Source organism: Alexandromys fortis, unplaced genomic scaffold (genome assembly GCF_014885135.2).
Source record: "Alexandromys fortis isolate MF-2015 unplaced genomic scaffold, M_Fortis_MF-2015_v1.1 scaffold_23, whole genome shotgun sequence".
Classification (NCBI taxonomy): Eukaryota; Metazoa; Chordata; class Mammalia; order Rodentia; family Cricetidae; genus Alexandromys; species Alexandromys fortis.
Window position 1 is genome coordinate 227,130 of NW_026067907.1, and position 21,923 is coordinate 249,052.

A 21,923-nucleotide genomic window follows, 5' to 3' on the forward strand; every position below is an offset into this window, starting at 1 on the left:
TGACATCCAGCCAAAGGTCACCTGTCTCAAAGGCAGAGAGGCAGAAACACAAGTAAGGCTCTTCTGACTCCAGATGATGTTCCAGTCACTGCTAAGCTCAGCTCCTGCCCCAACACGACTCAGGCTCACCTGCTATAGCAGCAGAGTGAGGGGCCTACAGTCAGCTGATGAAGGAGCCATCAGAAACCCTGTCACAGGGCCGGATGAGTCCAGAGGATCTGCTAGGGATGGATGATGCCTGGGCCTCACCACTGGTTGACAGGTGGATCGGTTTATTCAAAACCTGTTCTTCTGAAAATGGGTTTAATTAGTGAGCTCTCCACTATTCCCTGAACAGTCCATTCTTCCTCACCGCCTTCTTTCATTCTTTTCTTTTCTTTCTTTTTTTATTGTGTGTGTGTGTGTATTATAGGGACATTTACACACACATGTGTGTACATGTACAAGAGGGTGTGTTTGCACAAGTACACACATGCATGTGGGGGCTAGAGGTCAACATCAAATGCTTTCTTCCATCACCTCCTTCTATCTTAATATTTGGAGACCGGATCCCTCACTGAGCCTGGAGCACACTGATTCAGCTAGGCTGGCTGGCCAGTGACCTCCAGGTATCTTACCTGTCTCTTCCCCTCCCAGGCCAGGGTTACAGACACACTCTGCCACATCCGACTTTGTCCATGGGTGTACATGGGGTCTGAACTCAGTTCCTCATGCCTTTGGGAGCCATCTCCCCAGCCCTCTCCAACTCTCTTTTTTGTCCACTTTATTCTGCCTGCACGGACGTATGTGCACCATGTAAGCGCCTCATGCCTGTGGCTAGGAACTGAATATAATAACATATTTTAATAAGTACAGTTCTAATTTGTTAAGGAGTAAAAACAAGGCCGTGGTTCAAAAGGATTTGTGGTGTTAGATAGTATGTAGTGGAACCAGTGAGATGGAATAAGACTATAATAAAATGTAAGACTCCTCACAGATCAAGCATTTGTTTCGTAAAGTTGAAACAAGGTCTTTGGACTCATATCACAGATGTGTTGTGTGTTTGCCTGCAGCTAATGGACTGCTAATTTTCAACGAGGTGTTTAAATGTAATTAAATTAACACTTCTGCAGTTCCCTTAATTAAGGGCCAAGGGAATGAAGTGATTTGACTTCTGCCAAATTTTCTTCTGTGTCTGATTTTTTTTCCCACGTTGAAAGCAGTTCTCAGAGTTTCCTAGCTTAGAGGCAGACACTAAGCCAGAGCCAGCATGAACCCTGGCAGTGACCTATGAGGGGGAAATTGTGGGGGAGAGGATAAAAAGCTGGGGTGGAAATCCAGCTTAAAAGAGGCAGGATGTCCACTAATTAAAACTAATGCGGGACTTGAAATTCAAAGCCGGTGGACAATGGCTTTCATCCTTCGAGCCTTCACAGCCAAAGACTTGTCCAGCGGCCACAAGCCCACACTGGATGTAATCTGGTTTGTTAGATACATGAAATTTCTTGTTGACTTCCTCCCTCCCTTTCCTTCCTTCCTTCATTTTTTTTATTTGCTGAGAGACTTCTTACTCTGCAACCCAAACTGGCTTGAAACTTACTATGTAGCATCAAATGCATGATGGTCCTTCTGCTTCAGCATCCCACGTGCTAGGATTACAGATCATTCCAGGTGTGTGTGTGTGTGTGCGTGCTTGCGTGCCTGTCTGTCTGTCTTCCTGTCTGTCTGTCTGTCTGTCTGTTTGTGTGGTAGGTAAGGTCTTCACCATTGGGCTGTACTTTCAGTTCTCTTTAATATTTTAATTTTTATTTAATGTAGCAGTTGAAACTACTGAAACTTACTGAAAAGAAAAGGACCCCAGAAAAGTCCATAAAGTAAGAAAGCGTGCATGTACTGAGGCACACACCTTTTAGCACTCGAGTGCTAAGTCATAGAACTTAGTTCCAAGCAGTCACACAACACCGAGCTATCCAAACAGAAGGTCTCTTGAAAGCAGTCCTGAGTGCAGAGAGCCTTTCTCCAGAGTCATTCAGGGCTTACTCTTCATAGTGTAAACCTGAAGCCACAGCCAATTTTCACATGACACATGGCATTTGAGACCCAGCCCAGGCTATAGATCACAGCCATTGAAATAAATGATTCACTTCAAAATGATAAATTGTATCACGGTGCTCAAATAACCCCAAGCCTTTCATTCAAGCAGATAGAATTCAAAATTCTATTTTCTCTTCTCAGCCATGTTTCTGTGATTCCTCATAAAAAAGTAAACTGGGAACATGCCAGACAACCCCCAGATTTACCTTCACCCACAGGGAGGGAGGAGAGGATTCTGACGCTCACTGGCCTCATTCTCTAGTGAGGTATCGACAGCTCATCATTTCAAACTATTTATCAGAGGAAGCTTGAAGGGAAGACTCTTTATTATATTTGAAAATTAGAAAGGAAATATGGGTTAAAAACTGTTAGGCCAACATGGGCCAGAATCCTATTGATTATAGAAAGCCAGAGCATCTCAAGGGTGGATGCTCACAGTCACTCTGACGTTGATTCTATAAAAAGCCTCCGGTCGCTTCCGGTCATTTCCAGTCTCAGAAAGCAACCGAGGAAGACACATGATGCTGATTTCTGGCTTCCACAAGTACATACACGTGCACACACATATACAACACCGAGAGACAGAGACAGAGAAGACAGACAGAGAGAGAGCAAGAGACAGAGAGACTCAAATTTAAGCGTCATTTATGTGACACTCTGCAGCTCCACTTCATGCAGATGTGACCAACAGAGTGAGAACAGAAATACCGGAGATACCGCGACCAGTTCTTACTCTCACAATGATCCCAGATCTGCTCCTATGAAACAGAACTGGGGGAAATCACCCTTAATTGTAGAGGACAAGGAAATAAACGGCTATATCAAGATGAAGTCAAAACAATTCGGTAATCGTTGCGGCTTTTGAAACCCAGCTCATGCTTATGAACCACAGCCACAGAGCACAATCTATTGGATTAGTGTCTTCTTGGGTGAATATGCAGTTGTATGAATGCTACGTTAAGATGCAACAGCAACAATAACAATCCGCTGGTCACACTCTGAAATAGAGCCCATCAGCCAGATAAAGCTTGATCCTACTCCCTTAACCATGGGATACAAATTAAGTGAATTTGTTTCAAGTAAAGCCTCCTAGATGAGGCGACTGCGGAGACAGCCCAGGCAGTGTCGTGTCTACCACGCAGACACGAGGACCCTGGGTCTCCAGCAATCACATAAAAGCTGTGCACGGTGCTAACGCTGCGCTCAGGGGTGGAGGCAGATGGATGCCTGCCTTTCTCTAGTCAGTCAGTGTAGCAAATTGATGAGCTCCTGATTCAGTGAGACCCCTGTCTTAAAGATAATGTGGGCAGGCAATACTGAGAGACTCCTGGTCTCCACATACAACACACACACACACATACACACACACACACACACAAAGTTTCTAGATGTAAAAAGAAAATCAAAAAGATCAGGCGTGGTGACACACATGCTTGGAGGCAGAATCAGGTATTTTAGAGGCCAGCCTGGTTTACATAGTGAGTTCCAGGTCAGCTAGGGCTACACAGTAAGACTCTGTGTCAAAAACAAAACAAAAACAAAACGAAACCAACCAAACAAAAACCCTGAACTTTGCTATCTTATGAAGTATGGAGATAGAAAGAAAGCCTTGTGATGTCCTCGCAGGGGTTCACACGTCCTGTTTGACTTGCAGTGCTGCAGCAGTTATCCAGACGTTTGGTGAAGGTGAAAATGAAATCTGTACAAAGCTCCTGTCAAATGCAAGCACAACTCATGGATGAATTCCCGGATTGGGACAAATTTTCTAGCCATGAGCCCCAATCCATGAGTGAGGTTTCTTTCTTTTTTTTTTTTTATAAGATTTTATTTTATTTTATTTTATTTAAAGATTTGAATGTTATGCCTGCACACCAGAAGAGGGCACCACATCTCATTACAGATGGTTGTGAGCCACCATGTGGTTGCTGGGAATTGAACTCATGACCTCTGGAAGAACAGCCAGTGCTCTTAACCCCTGAGCCATGAGTGAGGTTTTTGTTGTTGTTGTTGTTGTTGTTGTTGTTGTTGCTGCTGCTGCTGCTGCTGTTTTCTTTCCTAACTCAGGACATTAAATAACTTACACCAAACCCATTCTGGAAATCAAAATCAGTCCTTCACAGTCACAGTCTTCAGACATGCTGAGGGTCTGCTTTGGAGGTAGGTGTCAGTGGCATAGTTGTCTAATTTCTCACGATGTCATGAATTGAAATAGGAATTTAGAAGGCAAGAGAAGAGGTGAAAGAATACAAAAAAAAATCATCTTAAAGAAAGACAGGAGCTGGGTCTGGGAAGATGGCTGAGGTGAAAAGTGCTTGGTTCTCTTCCAGAGGACCAGGGTTTCTGGTTCCCGGCAAAGACCGCACCAACACAGGGAAGCTCACAACTGCCTGGTGCTTCAGCTCAAACTAATCCGAAGCCCTCAACTGGTCTCTGTGGGTACTACACTCACATGCACAGCCTGCCCTGCCGGGACGTGGTTAAAAATAAAGGAGGGACAGCTACAGCTCACTAGCTGCTCACCAAACAGAGACTGGTGCAGAGAAGCACTGAGGGAAATTCGCTTCATCGAGGAGCTCACAAATTTACATTGTTCCAGTTCTAAGTGAATAATAAAATGTTGCAAGACAAGAGAGGGTGTGGTGAGGTCTTAATTCACTTTTACTTTCTCAGACAATTTGGAGCATGCATGAAAAGCATGGCGGGAAAATCTTTCCCCATCTAGTGGCACAGAAATAACCCGTGGCAGCGCTGAGCCTTATTCCCCCCCCCCCCCCCGCAGCTGCTACCGAGCACAGTCAATTTGCGTAAGATGAGGTGATGGTTTGCTTCCTCCTGGCCTGGCTCTTTAAATAGAAGCTAATTGTTGCAGCTACCAAACTGAGCTCTGGTTTTCCCTGTGTTGGCAGTGAATGCCCTTCTAGAATACACTGTGAAGAACGCTATAAACACTCTGCGGAGATTTTTTTCTTTTAACTGTATCTTTTCTTACCTCTGTTAAATTTGTTGTGATCGATTTATTTGTTGTTGTGATAAATAGTGTTAAATTTAAGTTTAGGCCCCTGTAGTGATGTACACTTGCAACCCCAGCTGCTTGGGAGTCGGAGACAGGAGGACAACAAGTTTGATTCTAGTCAGAGCAGCTGAGGGAACCTTCCTCTCAAAATAAAATGTAAAAGGGGCTAGAAGGCAACACAGCAGTATAGCACCTGCCTGTTGTGTATGAGGCACGGAACTCAATGCCTAGCAGAAGGAAGGAAGGAGAGAGAGAGGGAGGAAGAAAGGGACGGAGGGAGGGAGGGACGGACGGAGGGACGGACGGAGGGACGGACGGAGGGACGGAAACTTGAAACGCTTTGCTAATCTGTGATTGATTGACAGCGAAACTAAGATACGGTTGGGTGAATCCAAAGAATGCTAAGAAGATAGAGTTGCAGTCTAAGAAAATGACACTTAATAGGGACTAAAGTAAAAACATTTTAGAGGCTTCAAAAGCCAGACCAGCTGCCCAAGAACTGGGTAGTGACGGCAGGGCATTTGCAGCAGGTGAAATATTTAGCTGTCTGGTGAGCAAATGTGTTCCATTGCCACAAAAGCCCTGAATTCTTAAGGTGAGTTGTTAAAAGAAACAAGGTAGGACAGCCCAACAGTACTCTCACTGTGTGCACCTTTGCATGTATTTAAGACCTGTTCAGAAGGACACCCTGCTGGCTAGTTTTATGTCGATTTGCGTCATCAGAGAGGAGGAAGCCTCAACTCAGAAGATGCCTCCACAAGCTCCAGCTTTAGGCAAGGCTGTAGAGCATTTTCTTAATTGGTGAGTGATGAGGAGTGTCAAGCCCAGGGTAGGTACCATTCCTGGGCTGCTGGTCCTTGGTTCTACAAGAAAGCAGACTAAGCAAGGTACGAGGAGCAAGCTGGAAAATAGCATTTCTTCATGGCCTCCACATCAGCTTCCACCTCCAGGTTCCTGTGTTGTGTGAGTTCCTGTCCTGACTTCCTTCAGTGATGAACAGTGATGTGGAAGTGTGAGCCCAATAAACCCTTTCCTCCTCAGCTTGCTTTTGGTCACAGTGTTTCATTGAAGCAATAATGACCTTAACTAAGACAGATACTGAGACACTTTTCACACCCAGGAGAAGGCATCAAAAAAGACAAAGGTACAGAAGCAGTGATTTTATAGATGGCACATGTCTGCAGGTATTTGCTTAAAAGAGAAGACACGAGGACATGGTCAAGGCAGGCAACTTGAGATTATTTTAAGGTTTACCATATGGTCACAAGCCTTATTTAAAAAAAAACTGTAAGACAGCAAACTTTAAAGATAAAGAAGGACTTTCTAGAAATTCTAAAGAAAATGTTTAAGTCTTCTAGAGGATAGTTCCCTAGAGAAGGATGGATTGAACACAATGACTGTCAGATGTGTGCTTACTTCAGTGGGAGGAATGTCTAAGATGGTCCTGGCTCCAAGACTGTGGTTCTAAACACTTTCTTTATAAGTTACTTTGGTGTCTCAACAGAGCAACAAAAAACTAAGACAGGTCTTTTGTATATTCTTGGTAAGAATGTAAAATGGCTGTCATAAATTAGCTGAATAATGTGTGTGTGTGTGTGTGTGTGTGTGTGTGTGTGTGTGTGTTGCTGAGGATCAAATCCCGGGCCTATGCACTTCTACCACTGAGCACCCTTTTCCCAACTCTGGGAACATAAAGTGGTTCATCTGTGGAAAATAACACACTTAAATGTGGAATGCCACGCGATCCCATACTTCTTCCCCCAGCTATATACCTGAAAGCATTGAAGCCATATTTATACAGAACCTGCAGGTCAATACTCATGGATGGATTATTGAAAATAGTCAAGAAGTGGAAACAAGCCGAGGGTCCATCTACCAAGGGCCATACAACTAACGTGCGGTACAGCCTCACTGTGGACAACCGTGAGTCGCTGAAGGAATAGGAAATTACAACGCAATGGACAGGTAACTTTCCAACAGTGTGCCAATGGACAAAGGCAGGCATTAGAAGTCACTGCTGCTTGATTCCATTCATACAGAATGTCCAGAATGGGCAAGTCCACAGAGGCAGAAAGTAGATTTGTGGTGGCCTAGGTCTACGGCAGGCAGGGGTTAATAGGGAGCAACCACTGTGGAGACAGAACTACCTCTGAGGCAGTAGCAATGTTCTCGAACCAACCTGAGCTGACAGCTGCATGGATTGGTGACCGCACTAAAAGTCATGCAGCGGTAACCTTGGAAACAGTGGTGTTCGTCTGTGATATCTGTATTCATAGAAAACATCCCACATCATGTTGTTCATGGTGGTACGTTCTATTTTTTCTTTAAGCATCTCGGTGAAGCCACACCTTCTCCCCAGCTCAGTTATTTCATTATTATGTATAGCTATTATGTATCTAGTCACTATGCCATTCTTTGCGCTGATGTTTCTATGGATGTTCTTGGAAGCAGCAGAGTTTCCAATCAACTTGTAAGATGTACTGTAACTCTTCCTCCTCTGGGGATTATTTTCCAGATTTCTTCTGCTAGCTTCTTGTTTACTCTACCGTGGTTGGTGCTGAGCGCCCTTCTTCTAACTGAGGATGTAGATGGATGAGCAGGGACCTACTCTGACCTGAGCAAGCGTTGGAGTATGAGATGGCCCAAGTAGAGCAAGGGAGAGGCAGAAGCTTCACCAGGCATCCAGTTGGGAAGTTCACTATCAGGGTGAGTGATAGTGGATGAGCACTGTTCTGGGCTTTCTCGATGGATGGCCAGTGAGATGGGGAATTCTCCTGCATGTTCCAGTGTTAGAACTCACCACATCCTGGCACCTCCATGAAGAAGGAACACATCTGGTCTGTAGATAGAAGGCTTTGTCTCCGTCTCTCCTGGCCCTACTGGACCGGTTTCTCTCTACCCAAAGCGTCTCCCTTGCTAGTTCCCATAGTTGCTTATGAAATAAAACTCTAAGGCTTATTATCAGTTACAGTTGTGGGCAACAATTCTCCTCAAGCAAGCAAACTTCTACATGGCCTCAGCTGACTCTACAGAGCCATCAGATTTTTGGTGCGCAGCCATGGGACACTTCGGCGTGATGGCATCAGCAGTCTGAAGTTTGGCGTCTGTGAGTGTGATGCTCCAGCATGCCCTCCATGCGTGGGCCAAGGAACTTGAAAGTAGCCACACAAGGCTGCTGAGGCTTCATTCTTCTTTCCTTGTGCCAGGTGGGACTTCTCAACTCGGTCTGATTCCCTTCTGAGGTCATCCCTGTCAAACCACCAGGTGGCACAGTCTCGCCAGATGTGAGCCAGACCCGGGACAATGAGTCTTGCTAGATGACGTCATCAGACACTTCAAGGAGCTTAGCTGACTGTTTGTTGTTCATGCCTCCCTCCCCAAGAGTTTTCCTATGTGTTGGCAATGTCTGTCTTCCAGATCATGTAAATACAGATGTGTGAGAGCTAGTCATCCAAGTCAACTGTTCAGTCACTAAAGCCAGGCTGGAAAGGGCCTCTTTGCTTTCTGCTCAAATATTTTGATGACTCCCCTGTCACACATTCTTTAGCCTTTCATATGGTTACATCAGCTCCCGGGGCCGCTTTTCTTCTATGCACATAGGGAGACGTAGGAAAAATGATTCATCTTCAATATACAGGAAATTCTCGCACAGTAAATAAATTTCCCATCTCTCTTAAAGATGTCTTTCATTTTCCTTTGCAATGTATTAAGAAACTCCAGCTTTAGTGAAGAAGCCAAGAAAAGAAAATGTCCCAAGACATGAAAGAAATGACCATTTTCTCTTTAAAAAGTTTAAGCATTTTATATCTATCTATCTATCTATCTATCTATCTATCTATCTATCTATCATCTATCTATTTATCTACCTATCTACCTGTTTGTGGAGATACAAGTATGGAGGTCAGTAGACAACTTTTGGGAGTCCTCTGTTTTCCACTCTGTGGGGTCCCAGGGATCGAATTCTGGTTGTTAGGATTGGCAACAGGCCACTGAGATATCCTGAAAGTCCATGATTACTTTATTACCATCTTTGTGATTTGTCTGCACCCCCCAAAAAAAATAAAAAGAGATTTTTTTCACAGTTCACAGGAACTGTACTAGCAAAGATCAGGTAGCTTAGTGAGACTGTGTTCGTGAGATTATGTTCATGGCCATTTAACGTAGGCTACCTCCCAGGCAGTCTGTGGTCCCCACCAGCACCCACACATGCAGACCCCAGGGAAGAAGCTTGGTAGGGCTTTGGGAGGGACAAGTTCAGATACAACAAAGGAAAGAAATGGAAGAGATTTGCCAAATGAGAATTGCCTTTTTTTTTGGCCCGCATTTACATGATATGGCCAGCAGGGGGCTCATGCTGTGGAATTGTGACCTGAGAATCGCTTGGAGGTTCTGGTCTAGTGGAAGCCAGAAATTTGGGGCACTGGGTCCCTGCTGCTGCCCCCTGAAATGTTGACATTTGAGATCTCATGAAACTGAAGAAGTTCCAGTGAGGGCTGTGGAGATGGCTTAGTTGGTAAAGTTCTTGCTGTGTAAGCAGAAGGACATGACTAGATCCCTGAGGTTCGCTGGGCAGCCAGCTCAGCCCATTCAGCAGTCCCAGGTCCCCAGGACAGAAACTGTTTCAAAAAACAAGGCAGATATTAGACGCACATCTGAGGTTGACAGACATGCAAGCACACACAAACGGCCTCCACACACAACCCACAAACACCCTCTCCCAAGCCTCATTGATGTGGTAGTAGCCCAAGTGTGGACTGGGTCAAGAGAGCCGCATATCCAGGGTGGAAAGCAAAAGACGAGAGAAGACCCATTAGTTAGTTCTCCCCCAAAGTCTTCGTGGCCCTTGATTTCCGCAGTGGAGGGACAGAAAGAATAGAGTCTGAATTACAAAGCAAGGATGTGAATTTTTTTTTATGGGGTTTGATTGTGTCAACAGAATTGTAGGAGCTATTTATGGGTGTGTTCCTGCAATCTCTGGAGATGACCTTTAATTCGAGAACTGTATGGTTAAAGATTTATTTTAACTCTGGGATATAAAAAGAACCTCGTGGTGCTTTGATAATTGTTAAGCGGTAGGTTGTCTTTAATTTTTGAATAAGTGGGATCAATTTTTACATGCGGTTGCAACATTTTTATAACCTTTGTTTGCTGTTTGTTTTTGAACCCTATCTTCCTCTTGCCTGTTCTTTTGATCCATATACTATAAAATAAGCTCTGGCATTATACGTCAACAACTAACAATTACAGCCGGGAGTTTTGACACTCTTGCTTTGTTTTCTGCTGAGACAGGTTTCCCTGTGTAGCCCTGGCTGTCCTGGAACTTGCTCCATAAAACGGGCTGGCCTTGAACTCACAGAGATCCACCTGACTCTACCTCCACGAGTGCTGGGTTTAAAGACTTGCACCACCACCTTTACTTTTTGCAATCCTATAATAAAACACAAATATTAGGACTAGAGAAATGGCTCAGAGGTTATGAGCACTCACTGCTCTTCCAGAGATCCTGAGTTCAATTCGAGCAACCACATGGTGGCTCACAACCATCTGTAATGAGATCTGGTGCCCTCTTCTGGCCTGCAGGCATACATGCAGGCAGAACATTGTAAACACAATAAATAAGTAAATCTTTTTTAAAAACACAAATATGAAATAAAGTAGACATGGATTCAGTTTTGTAACAATTAGATTTGATCTCAAGGTAGTGAAGACTTATATGACTAATTTTGACGTTAGCCATAGAAAATGATTATGGATAAAGTCACAAAACTCAGAGATTGGCACAGTATGGGAATACTTATTTATCACAGTGCAAAGGGGATCTCTCAGGAGACAGAGAGGGCCCTGGGCTCTGTGTTCTCACTCAGAGATCAGACACTTTCCATCAGGTGACTCTGCAGTCTTCTGTTGCCTTGGCCTCCTCTACCTGTGTTTTGCTTCACATCAACAGGTTAAAAAGTTGTATGTGTGGGGGACAGGGGAAGAGAATGAAAGGCGCACAGTGAATTTAACTGCCTTAACTTACAGGTGATAGATAGCCCATCATTTCTGCTTAGATTCCATGGGTGAGAACTCCCTCAAGAACGATCCCAGGGAGAAGAGACTCTGCACGCCTGTGTAAACTATTCTGGCCTCTACTACATAACAGGGAAATATGAATCTCAAAGCGCTGTAGCTTAGGGGTAAGGAATGCCCCACGCTGCTCTTTGGTGCAGTCTTTGAACAAAACCTGTCTCCTCACACCGTACCCAGACAGGCCTAAGAACATGCTAGTCCTGGGGGATAACTCTCCCCGTCCAGTGGGTGTCTAGTCTAAGGAGTCCACATGAGGTTCTGATGGAGGATAGTTTTTCAGGAAAGGGGATATTTTTCAAGTCGATTCAAATTCCTCCTGATGAAAATATCTCTAGATCAGTGGTTCTCAGCCTGTGGGTTGTGACCCCTTTGGGGTCTAATGACCCTTTTAGAGGGGTTGCCTAAGACCATCAGAAAATGCAGATATTTGCATTACAATTCATAACAGTAGCAACATTAGTTATGAAGTAGCAACAAAAATAATTTTATGGTTAGGGTCACCACAGCATGAGGAACTGTATTTCAGGGTCACAGCATTAGGAGGGTTGGGAGTCACTGCTCTAGGTCCTTTGTCTATGTGGTAGCCTTAAGTCTTTGTTAATGTGAACACCCCATCATTCCTGCCTCCCTATATTCACCCTGTGTTGTTTCCTTCCGGGGTGAAAACTGCTGACCAACTGTATAACCAGTACGATGTTTTGAAGCTGATGGAGCCTGGTTTCTGAGAATAGGTTGAAGACATCTTTGTGGCTTCACTGCTCTTTCTTAGCTAGTTTGCTTTTGAGAGAAGCCAGCTGCCACATGATGAAAATAATCGAGGGTCCCTAGACAGAGAAGTCCACATGTCAGGGAATTAAATATCTTTCCAACAACGAGCACCGACGTACCAGCTATGTGAGGATGCCATGTTGAAATCAAATGCCCCAGCGCCAGTCAGAGCTGCAAATGGCTACAGCTCTCAGTGATCTTTGACCCATAATGTCCCATGAGACCCACATGCCGAAACTGCTCAGTAGGGTTCCTGATCCACTGAAATAGTGAGAGACAATAAATGGTCATTGTTTAAGCCACTAAGGTTCAATTTAACCTAAGAGCAATTTATCCTGTGGGATTGCTAGCTCAGTCTCTCTATACAATCTGTTACTCTATCTCCGGCCACAAGGTCAACAAGGGAGGAAAATGGACTGCTTGATTCTACTCCTTTGGTTTGAAATCTCTTCACCTCAAGTCAGGTGTTCTCAAGTTCCCTCATATTAAGACACTTTATTGCAGTTCTTGTGAGGAGCCTAGTAAAAAATGCCCTTTTAGACATGTAAAACTGACTTAGTCAGGATCCCCACTACACCCAGGGCTGTGCCTGACAACCAGAACTCAGTGATGTTATTCACTCAAGATAACCAGACACCGTCCTGGAGCCCCATGACACCCACTGAACAGTATATAAGCAGAGATCAAGAGCAACGCTCTGCTCTGCACCTCTAGGGAGACGCCACCTTGGTCTGACCTGTGGCTGGAAAGTCTCTTCCAGGATTCTAACCTTCAAATCAGAGACTTCTGTTAGCAACTGAAGCTAACCTGCAGCTAAGATATGCCACACAGGCGAGCAACCTTGGAGAAACAGGCTTAGGACCATAGTCACTGACTGAGAGTATGAACCTGTGAGATGACCCTCCGCATAATAAAATACAACTTTTCCTATAGTACCTATGTGTATCCACCTTCTTACTCTCAACACTTCCTCGGGTTATGGTGACCCCCTCAACCATAAAATCATTTTCATGGCCACTTCAATAACTACAATTTTCCTACCATTATGTATCATACTGTAAATATCTGTGTTTTCTGATGGTCTCTGGGGGTTGTGACTCACAGGTTGGGAAACACTGACTTAAGTGGGTTCACTGTATTTTTAATGTTCATACAAATGTTGTTACTTCATCTAAAAGTTTGCTAACATGCAATTTACCTTAGCCAGTTTATTAGGCAGGGTTTTCAAGGAGAACCAATAGAATGTGTATACATCAGTAAAGGGGATTTATGAGACTGGCTTACATATTAGGGGCTGGGTAATCCAGGACTTTCTGTCTACACATTGGAAGACAGCGAACCCAGAGTTACCCACTCAGTGAAGCGAGATGCTTCAAGATCCTCAGTTCTGCGGAGGCAGAAGTTGTGAGAGTTGCCTGGAGAGCCTGGTCCTTGGCTCATGTTCACTGAAGGAAAGGAGGAGGCCGGTGAGAGTGGAGTAGGCAGCGCGCAGCCACAGGTGCGCTGGCTTCACAGCTGGGTACCCACTGCAAGCTGTCACCTACCTGGAGGGCGGGTCCTTCCCCTCCAGTTAGTCTTCTCTGAAACATCCTCACAGACATGCCCAGGCCTGTCTCCTCAGTGAGTTGCAATCTCTTCAAGTTGACAGTCAAGGATCGTGGAAAGGTTGTTTTACTTGAAACGTTTTCGTTATTTTTGAAACGTTCACCCACGTACACAAGAGAATATGATCATATTACTCCCCGTTCTCCTCCTCCCGCTTCCCTTACATGCTTCCCAGCTTCACGCCTTTTAATTTGTTTTCATTTCATATAAATAACTTCCAAGTCCAGCTAGTACTGCTCATAAGTGCATGGACGTGGGCCATCCAGGGGAGCAGGGGAAACTACCACTGGTCATATTCCCAATAAAGGATTCTCCCGCCCCCAACAACTCTCTACTGCCAAGAGCAATATGGGATGGGGCTTGATGATCATCTACCCCATCTATGCCAGGACATTGGTAAGCTTGATCTTGTGTAGCTAACCATAGCTGCTGTGAGATTATGGCATAACAGCCATGCCAAGTCCTGAAGACAGCATCTCAAAGTGCTCCTCCACATCCTCTGCCTCTTCTTCCACCGTGTTCCCTGAGCCTTATTGATGGTGAGGTTAATATGGATGCCCTATTTGAGGTTAAGCCCAGAGACTCTCATTCTCAGAACTTTGACCTGTTACCCATCTCTCTATTGATTGCTGTCCCGCTGCACAATGCAGCTTCGCCAACCAGTGTTGAGGGCAGCCCAAGTCTGCTTGTGCCCAAAACTCAAGATTGATTTGTTCTTGGGGAAGAGATCCCCTAAGTAGAGTGCTATTCATTTAAATGTTTACACAGACCCTATTTGGGAGGTGACTGTCGCTCACAGATGAGCAGACAAAGTCTTGGAGTGTTTAGGTGTTTAGATAATGTATTCTACGTCACAGTCAGTATTCAAAACCAGAGGAGTGCCGTTTTAGAAGGAGGAAGCGTTTCATCGTGGACTCACCCAAAGTCAACAAGATTCCTCTGTGAAGAGTGAGGAGCCTGCAGGGAGGGCGCCATCTGTTTGAGCAAAGTACAAGCTGAAGAAGAAGGACCCAGTCACAGCTTGAAGTCAATTCAAAGAATCAGCTGAACAGCTCTTTACTAAGCACCATCCTGGTAATATAGATGCCCCCTTAGAACTTACTAATTTTTAGATTCTTAACAGAGGTAAAGATGGTGGTGGTGGTGATGATGATGGTGGGGGGGGGTGATAGCCTGCTATTGGTCACATTTCAGTTACTATTCCAAGTTTTTCAACTGCAGCAACTCATGTCACCTCACGATTGTATGGTAAGAACTGCTGTTATCACTCTTTTACTGTCTGGGTACCAGGGCAAGGAGGGCTGAAATAACCTGTCTGATGTCACTTAGGAGTAAGAGATGGACCAAAACCAATGAGGCTAAGCACATAGTGCACACATCTGCATCTTTCCTGTGTTGTACACCTATCTGAGCTACTGAGTTATCAAGTTCAGCTTATCCTATACCTGCTGGCTTGGTAACAGCTCTCTTACCACACGTCTGTGCTTTGCCTCTCTTCAGACTACTGTCTGAACACTCTCTCCTCCTCTATCTACTTGGAATTCCCGCCTTGCCCTATACTGCACTGCAATAGGACCAAAGCAGCTTCTTTATTAACCAGTGGTATTAACAGCACAGAGAGGGGAATCCCACATCAACTGTCCATTGTTGCTCACCTGACCCTATAGGAGTGCAGTGTGCTCTACTAAGCTACTCAATGTTTCCTGTGTGTATATAAGTATATATATAAGACTTCTGGAAACACATAGGATGTGTTCTTTGCTCTCTGTCAAGTGCATGGGCTCCAATGACTGTGGTCCCAATCTTGTTAACGTTCCTGCAGCCTGGATCAGCGAGCGCTAAGAAGTCTGCGCTTAACCAGGGTGGTATGGTTCTCAAGCTGTGGCATGAAGGGGAATCATTTGGAGGATGTTGCCTCCTGGAGAAATTCAGAGCCGTGGGCAAGGGCAAGAGAGCCATCCTTGGCTCTAGTTAGAACCCGGGAAGGGTAACCTTTTTCTCTCATACCCACTTTCTCCCTTCCAAGTGTTCACATGTTCCAATTATCATTCCATACTGCTTAAGCTTTATTACAGTTGTCACAATGCAATTCCAAAGATGATATGGCTTAGGCAGGGCAGAAATTCATTCCTTACAGTTGTGGAACCTGGGAAATTCAGAGTTAAGACAGATGCCATGTCTGGTGAGAGAATGTTCTTTAGTCTACAGTTGATGTCCTCTCCCTGAGTGCACACACAGTGGTCAAGACAAGGGCTCCTTATAAGACACTAATTCCATTCATGAGGACTCCACCCTCATGGTCTATTCATCTTCCCAAATTCAGTTGTTTGCATGAAGGGCCACATTTGAGGTGACTGTGAAGGACTAGCCATAGTCTAGATCAGACTTGGCAACCATGTCCACAGGCTCATTTCAACTTCTCGCCTCTTCTGTCAGAGCCGCAACCTACAAATCTCTTTCACATCCCTAAGTGATCATAAGCATCAAAAGATGAATAACATTTTATGGTGGCATATAAAAGACCAATGTCAATTTGGGTGAATCAGTCTCTTAGTGGAACCCAGCCATAAGCGTTTGTTTATATAGAGCCTGTGGCTGCTTCTGTGAGTTGAGTTGCCGCAACGGAGATTGTATGCCCCGAAAAGCATCAAATATTTACCATCTGGCTCTGGAGAGCAAAAGTGTGCTGACCTTTGGTCCAGGTGGAAGAGGGGCTTCTCTGGCCCAAGGCATAAGGCCAGAAAACACAGAGTGTATGGGAACCTGTCTGCTCAGAGCAATGTCCTCAGAGCAAGAAGGTCATGGAAGAAAAAGAGGTGGAGCAAGGTGATGCAGGCTTTACCCAGGAGCATAAGGGAGTTCCAGTGTAGTGCTAATGATGAAAACCAGAGATAGATATTGGGGTTCAAGATGAAGAGCAGAAAAGCAAAGTAGCCAAGCCACTAGAGAGATCTTACCTCTACCAAAGCTCAGACAAGAAAAAAAGGAGGGGGGCAATCCTGTCCTCATGACGGCAGAATGCAATGCTCTCCATCAAACCTCAGACTGCAATGAGCTCCTCTCTCCTCCCACCTTATATTCCTCTCTCCGCCCAGCCATATCACTCCTGTCTCCACCTCACTAGTGCTGGGCTTTAAAGACATGAAATTCCTGAAAGCTGGGATCACCTCCTTTTAGACAGATTCAGTCTTATGTAGCCCAGGGTGCCCTTGAGTCCTGGGATTAAAGGTGTGTGCCAAAACTCCCTGGCCTCTAGTGGCTTAGCTCTGCACTCTGATCTTCAGGCAAGCTTTATTTATTAAGACACAAATAAAATATCACTACACTCCATAAAACAGGGTACCGTGGTGGAAAACTGAATGGTGCGGCCACAAGTTGTCTTTTTGTCAGTTTGGGAACTTAGTTACTGGTATAGTCATGGTGACCAAATGCCTGGATAAACAAAAAGGAATGTTTTATTTGTTTGCTGTTTGGTTCATGATCTCAGAGGGTTCAGTCCATGGCTGCTTGACTCTCTGTCAAGGATGAGGACATTATGGCTTCCAGATGGGAAGCAGAAGGCAAAACAGGAAGAAGCTAGGGACAAAATACTTCAAAGGACCCACGCACAGTGACTACTTCCTCTAGCTAAGTTCTACCTCCTAAAGTTTCCAGACCCTTCCTAAATAACGCCACCAAATGGGAAACAACTATTCAATATTCAAGCCTGCAGGGGGCATTTTGTGTTCAAGCCATAGTAGAACGGGGACAGAAAGTGGAAGAGCAGGAAGTACAGACAGAACTAGGCAGTGTGAAAAGAGCGCAGTTGATCAGGCAATGTCACAGAGGGAGCACAGTCCTCAGCTGCTATCCCCACGCCATCTTCTTCTCCTGGTTTAGTCTGGTGTCTGAATAAACAGTGAACTAAGGTCTTAGTTGTGTGGCTTATTTTTCAAGTCAATCAGGAATAGTTATCCTTTTGCTTTTTCTCACACCAGGGTACCAAAAATATGCTAGCATACCCCAAAGGCAATTTATAATCAATAAGGGATTATATTTTGTTGATTTACTAAGACACAATCAGGGCAAGACCACACACAGTAGGACAGCAAGTTAGGGACAAAGGACTCTTCACAACGGTACTTTAGTCCATAGGTGGCAGTTATTCACTGTCTGTGTCATGTCTCCTGTGACCTTCAGCATGAGCTTCTGCCCACGAGTCACTAGGCTGAAAAGCAGCTTAACCGCGTGTCTGTGTTCACGACACTGGAGGGACTCTCGAGGAGCCTTGGGAAGGGAGCACTCTAGGCCCATGTCTTAGTCTGATTTTCTATGGTAATTAATCACTCAGACATTCTTCCAGTAAAAGGCATGGACTCCGTGAAGGGCAGGAACTGTGGGAGGCTGCTGAGGAAGGATGAAGTACTTCAGAGAGTCTTCCTAACCTCAAATATACCCAGGGAGTCAGTGTCTGGGCAACAAGATGAGCCAAGGGAGGAGGAAGCCACATGAGATGCTGCCTCAGCGCCGTTTTCCCTTCCTTTATGTTTGCGGGGGGAGAATGAAGTCAGAATTATTTTTAAATAAGATTATTAAAAAAAAACCCAAACCATTAAAAGGTACACATTAAATATTCATAAACACAAGCCCACATCCTTTCTAGGCCATCTTCCACCTCTTTGCAGGACATCTTCCTCCTAAGCAGGGAGGAGCTTGGGCCTCACCTGTGGTCAGTCCCCGGGGATCCTCCCCAGTCCCAGTCCCCGTTCTTCACGTCTCGGCTCTGAACAATGCTCATGGTGCCCACACTTCATTTTCTAAGTTTATCTTTAATCTGTTGCCACAAATACAAGCTTCAGTTGGCTAAACATGCCATTTGCATCCAACGATTTTCCTTACAAATTTCCCCCATTTACTGTGTGTATGGAAAAAACCAGCCTGGAATACTGAACAGAAACCTGGGGTGTTGGGGGGTGCCCTTCTGGACTGACAGGGAGAGATGAAAGGGAGTGTTTTATTACCCACTGGGCACAAGAACCCCAAGATCAGACTAACTCCTGTGACCTTGGCCCTTGCCCGCCACCTTTCAAAGGGGTGAAAATGGCTTTTGAAAGCTCAGTCTACCGTGGAAGAGGGTTTAAGTCACTAGGGTGGATTCCAAGCGTGCATGTGAATTAATAAACAATCACACACAGAACAAAAGGTTCTGAAGTGTCATTTCTAACCAGCCACTTCCTCACAGTGGCCCCAAAGCAGGAACGGGTCTGAAAGGCTCAGGGCAAAATGAAAATGAGGGTTTCCTATTAAGACGTTATTAAGACTCTCACAATAGTGGGAGTGGCTCATTCAACCCGGATCACTAGGTCCCATCATGCTCCGGGCCCTGGAGCAGCTGCCACACACTCTGCATACCCAGAGAAGTTTAATGCGCCTTTGAAAATGTGTCTGGTTTCCTGGAAAGAGTCCATCCAACGTCTAAAATTCTGCCTTCTGTACACAGGCAAGGATGCACTGTCCTGCCGCCGGTGTCTTTTCTTCAGCTTACGGAGGAATGAGTTGCAAAGGATCGAAACTGCTTGCTTCAGAGAAGACCTTTGTCAGTGATGTGCTCAGGGAAGAGCTGCCAGGCCTGAGTGCCAGAACCCCAGTGTTGAAGGGATTCAACACTTCAGGTTGTGCATTGTCTTTGGGTGGACGAACCCGTACGGTGTATTTTGTAAACACACTTGTATAAATGCCAATACCCGTACTTCGCTTCTGTCTGCTCTGCTGTTGAATGAGGTCAGCCATCTCTAGCTCCCAAAACCTGGTAATTTATTTCGGATCCCTTTTAGAAAACTGTCACATTGAAGGCGGCGAAAATAGCCGATAATGTGTTGTTAGCTCCAAGGCAGAGGTTCAGCAGTGAGGCGTGTTCTCCACCTCCTGAGTGTGACACAATGGAGAAAAAGGCTGGCATGTGTGTCTGGGAGACTACAGAACTCTGCTTCTGGAGTGGGGAGGCACTGGGGGAGGAGGGTCCAGGGGGCCAGTTAGAGAGTACATGAGGTGTTAAGTGAGTGACCACAGTCAGCAACCCCTCTGCTATACATCCAAGGCGGCAGACAGTCCAAGGCACACAGGGGTTTCCCAAGCCATGGCATCTCTCTCAGGGACCAAAAGGTGTAAAGCTCCATGGGATGAGCTGGCAGGAGTGTGGTGATGGGCAGATAAAAGTCCCCTTAGGCAAAGCCCCTTCCGCGTCGTAAGACCCCTGAATACCAAAGGCTCACCTCTGGTGTCTACTGTAGGGCATCAGACGGGGGCAGCCTGCCCAGATTTCGGATGACAGCAAACCTGGCAGGTTGAGAGACAGTGTCTGGGGGCAACACGGAGCTTCCCAGAGTCCAGTGTGTGAGATGTGACTTCTCAGCCCATCCCTCTACTGTCCCTACCGGTGGAGCCGCCATCGGGAAGGTGGGCTGGCTGCTGGAATGTGGAGTCGAAGTTGGCTTCTGTGACAAAAGCTGAGTGGCAGGTAGATCCGAAGAGACAGTGTGCAGCAGAGAAGAAGCAAGCAGGCTACAAAGTTAGGACCTAGAAATCTTTTCGGACCCAAAGGCCTCAGACAAAAAAGGTCCTTGGAGAGGATCCTGCAGAGCCCAGAATCAAGAGAAACGAGGATGTCCCTCCCCTCTGGCCAGCTGCTCCACTTGACCGTGAATAAATTTACATACAAAGGCAACATAAAAGCATATCCATGGTGTCTGGAGGTGGGGATTGAGAGGTGAGGAAGAGGAGGCAGGAAGGTATGGGGTGAATATGTGCACAGCACATTATTTACTTGAATGGAAATGGCCTTATAAAATCCAACACAATAAAGTGATCCAGGAAAAGGACACTTCTGCACTATTCTTAGTGAAAAAGTTATCAAAGATCTGTTAGCCGGTAATGTTGGGGTCATGGCACTTCCGTGTATAGAATTTATACTGAGGTGAGGGCTTTTGAGTAAAAACATCTCCAATATGATGAGTAACCAGTTTATAGGCACACGGTGCCTTTAAATATTTAGATCAAGCTGTGCAGAGCTAACATCCCTTCAGGATGTGACCCTGTGCAACTCCTTGCAGGAAGAGGCTCCAGTAACAACAATGACAAGAAGGGACCCCACTGCTCCAACCTTCCCTGCGGTGTTGCTGAGCCAGCAGCAAAGGGCGAAGGCTCAGGCAGGCAGCTCTGCCGGCAGGAGATAAACCAGCCTGGGTGTGTACCTCTGTGGGGGGATATTATTCTGCTCAGCTTTTCTTGGGGGCGGTGGTGCCAATATATGCATGAGGTCACTCCACCACACCCCCATTCACCACCCTTTTCCTAGCATTGAAGTGCAACAAAAGGCTCCCCCTCCCCCATTCCTGGATGTGCTTTCACAGTAAAAATGTAGGAGAAGAGGCCAGAGGGACGACATTTATTATATATAAATGTTTGAGCTGGGGAGATGGTTTAGTCAATAATGTGTTTGCCAAGCAGGCAAGCGTGAGCCCCAGAGCCATGTTAAACAGAAGCCAGGCATGTGCTTGCCACCCCAGAACTGGGGCAGCAAACAGGCAGGCCCCAGAGTCTGCGGGCTAGCCAGCCTAACCTACTCAATGAGCTCCACTCCACTGAAAGGCTGTTTCAAGGGGGAGGGTCGGGGAAATGGGACCTGAAGAATAACAAAGATTGCCCTCTGCTCCATGCACCACACACACACACACATACACACACACACACACACACACACACACACACACACACACACACATACACACGCACCCATTTAAAGAAAGAAAGGTAAAAACACGAGGTTTTATGGGAAAGCACTGCTAACAGGCTCTTGTTTCCATTTGGGAAGACAGAGCTGGGGGATGGGGTGGACAGGGCCTGGGTTAGGATGGGTGGAGATGGGGATCGGCCCTCTTCCTCCTGCCCCGGTCCCCGCTGGATGATTTTTGAGGACGCACCTTTCCCAGCTTTAATGTTCCCCAACTCCTTTCCGTTCCAGTTCTGCCTCCCCATGGGTGTTCATCTTATTCCTGAATAATAATTGGGTTTGGATACTATGACCAACTGCTCAAGAGTCCAAAGGTTTATGTTCCTTTAACTACCCTGAATTCATAAAGAAGATATGCTGCTCATGATTTTGGATTTGTTACTTTAAAAAAAAAATCTATAATAATGTGCCTGAGATGATCAGCTTATAAAAAAAATTAAGAGGGACCCCTATGGCAGTTACCACGAGAACTGGACAATTGTCCAGAACTCATCATTGTCATAGCTCCTTTCAGCAGCCCTGGAGCCAAGCTGTACTACAATTGACAGCTAGGGGCTGTTGCTACATCGATCCATAGTGGGTCAGTCTTGTCTTGTCACCTGTTGACTTGCTACATTTGCTCAA

General features: G+C 45.6%; 1 protein-coding gene across 1 annotated transcript in view; it reads left to right on the top strand.

Moving 5' to 3' along the window:
* Iyd (iodotyrosine deiodinase) overlaps nucleotides 1–19,259 on the top strand; it is a 39,816-nt gene extending 20,557 nt beyond the window's left edge. Inside the window, exon 5 of the mRNA XM_050135774.1 lies at nucleotides 19,011–19,259. Coding sequence (XP_049991731.1) covers nucleotides 19,011–19,244 — 234 coding nt within the window. The 3' untranslated portion in view covers nucleotides 19,245–19,259. The remainder of the gene's footprint in view (nucleotides 1–19,010) is intronic.
* The last annotated feature ends 2,664 nt before the right edge of the window (nucleotides 19,260–21,923 follow it).